Here is a 1,282-nt window from a genome sequence, read left to right on the forward strand (position 1 = left end):
ATGCACGCCGTTGATGACGTGCTGCGAAAAATCATTTTTCTTGTAATGCCATTTCCCAAAGTGCAAGACATGGAAATATTCTTGATGATGATGAAGCAAAGTATCAACTAGATAGGGAACAATTTTTCGGTGGAAGCTAAGAATAACAAAAGGCACCAAAAGCTTCATCCCCACAACTTGTGCAACCACATCTACAAATACCTATCTTGTTCGCATCTTCACTTCATTAACTACCTTCAACAAAATCAGACATTTTTTGGGTACAAATTATACTATTATTGGTTCTTGGCCTGTTGGGTGCATTCTTCTTTAATGGCTCGATTGAACATCATCTATTTCTTGGGGATTTTCAATGTTTTATTGTTGATCAAAGAAGGTGATGCATTTGAATTTAAGGTTGGTGGCTCCAAAGGTACTTGGGCAGTTCCTGTTGATCCTAATTCTTCCGAGTACAATAAATGGGCCGAAAGAAATCGGTTTCAAGTTGGGGACTCCTTGTGTAAGTCAATACGAAATAATTATTTATTTCGATTGGAAAAATTATTTTAACCATGTTTAAATGCATTAATGGAATTGTTTCTTTGCAGTATTTGTGTACGTTGCTGATCAAGATTCTGTTCTGCAAGTAACCAAGGACGATTACACAAACTGCAAAACTACATCGCCTATTGCAAAATACAATGATGGGAACACCGTGATCAAGTTCAATCAGTCAGGACCCCATTATTTCATCAGTGGAGTGGATGATAATTGTCACAAGAATGAGAAGTTGGTGGTGGTTGTCATGGCGGATAGAAGCAAACATTCTTCTGCTCCAACGGTGGAGATGTCGCCACCATCTCCGGCACCTTCTGGCGAAGAATCTCCTTCTCCACCTTCCGAAGCTCCTTCTCAGGAAGCTTCTCCTCCTGATAATGGTGTTTCTTCAATTGTGCATGGTCTCGTTGGAACCATTGGAGTTGCTCTTCTTGGTTCATCACTTGTTCTGGCTCTTTGATGTGAATGTGTTGGAGTTGAAAATGTTTTTTTTTTACATGGGACTAATGAGGATTTTGTGGAAAATTTTATTATTTGTTTGGAATGTCTTGAGAAATAAGGTTTCCTATGAGGAGTTTCTAACTTTGTATAGAACATTGACATGTTTGTGTTTTATAATTGTAAAATTAAAAATAAATTGATCTAAATATAGTTGAAAAAGAAAAGTGTCATGTTGGTTGTGTAAATTTCACTCTTGTGATTTTGTTATTTATTTAATCATCTATTAATTTTAGTACAATATATA

General features: G+C 36.4%; 1 protein-coding gene across 1 annotated transcript; it reads left to right on the top strand.

Annotated features, from left to right (window-relative positions):
- Nucleotides 1-213: 213 nt before the first annotated feature.
- On the top strand, nt 214-1,055 carry LOC140966357 (early nodulin-like protein 9). Its single transcript, XM_073426663.1, has 2 exons — nt 214-499; nt 588-1,055. Exons 1-2 carry the CDS (start codon nt 313-315, stop codon nt 995-997), a joined length of 597 nt encoding a protein of 198 aa, XP_073282764.1. The 5' UTR covers nt 214-312; the 3' UTR covers nt 998-1,055.
- The last annotated feature ends 227 nt before the right edge of the window (nt 1,056-1,282 follow it).

This window comes from Primulina huaijiensis, unplaced genomic scaffold, assembly GCF_012295235.1.
Source record: "Primulina huaijiensis isolate GDHJ02 unplaced genomic scaffold, ASM1229523v2 scaffold205525, whole genome shotgun sequence".
In the NCBI taxonomy this organism is placed as follows: Eukaryota; Viridiplantae; Streptophyta; class Magnoliopsida; order Lamiales; family Gesneriaceae; genus Primulina; species Primulina huaijiensis.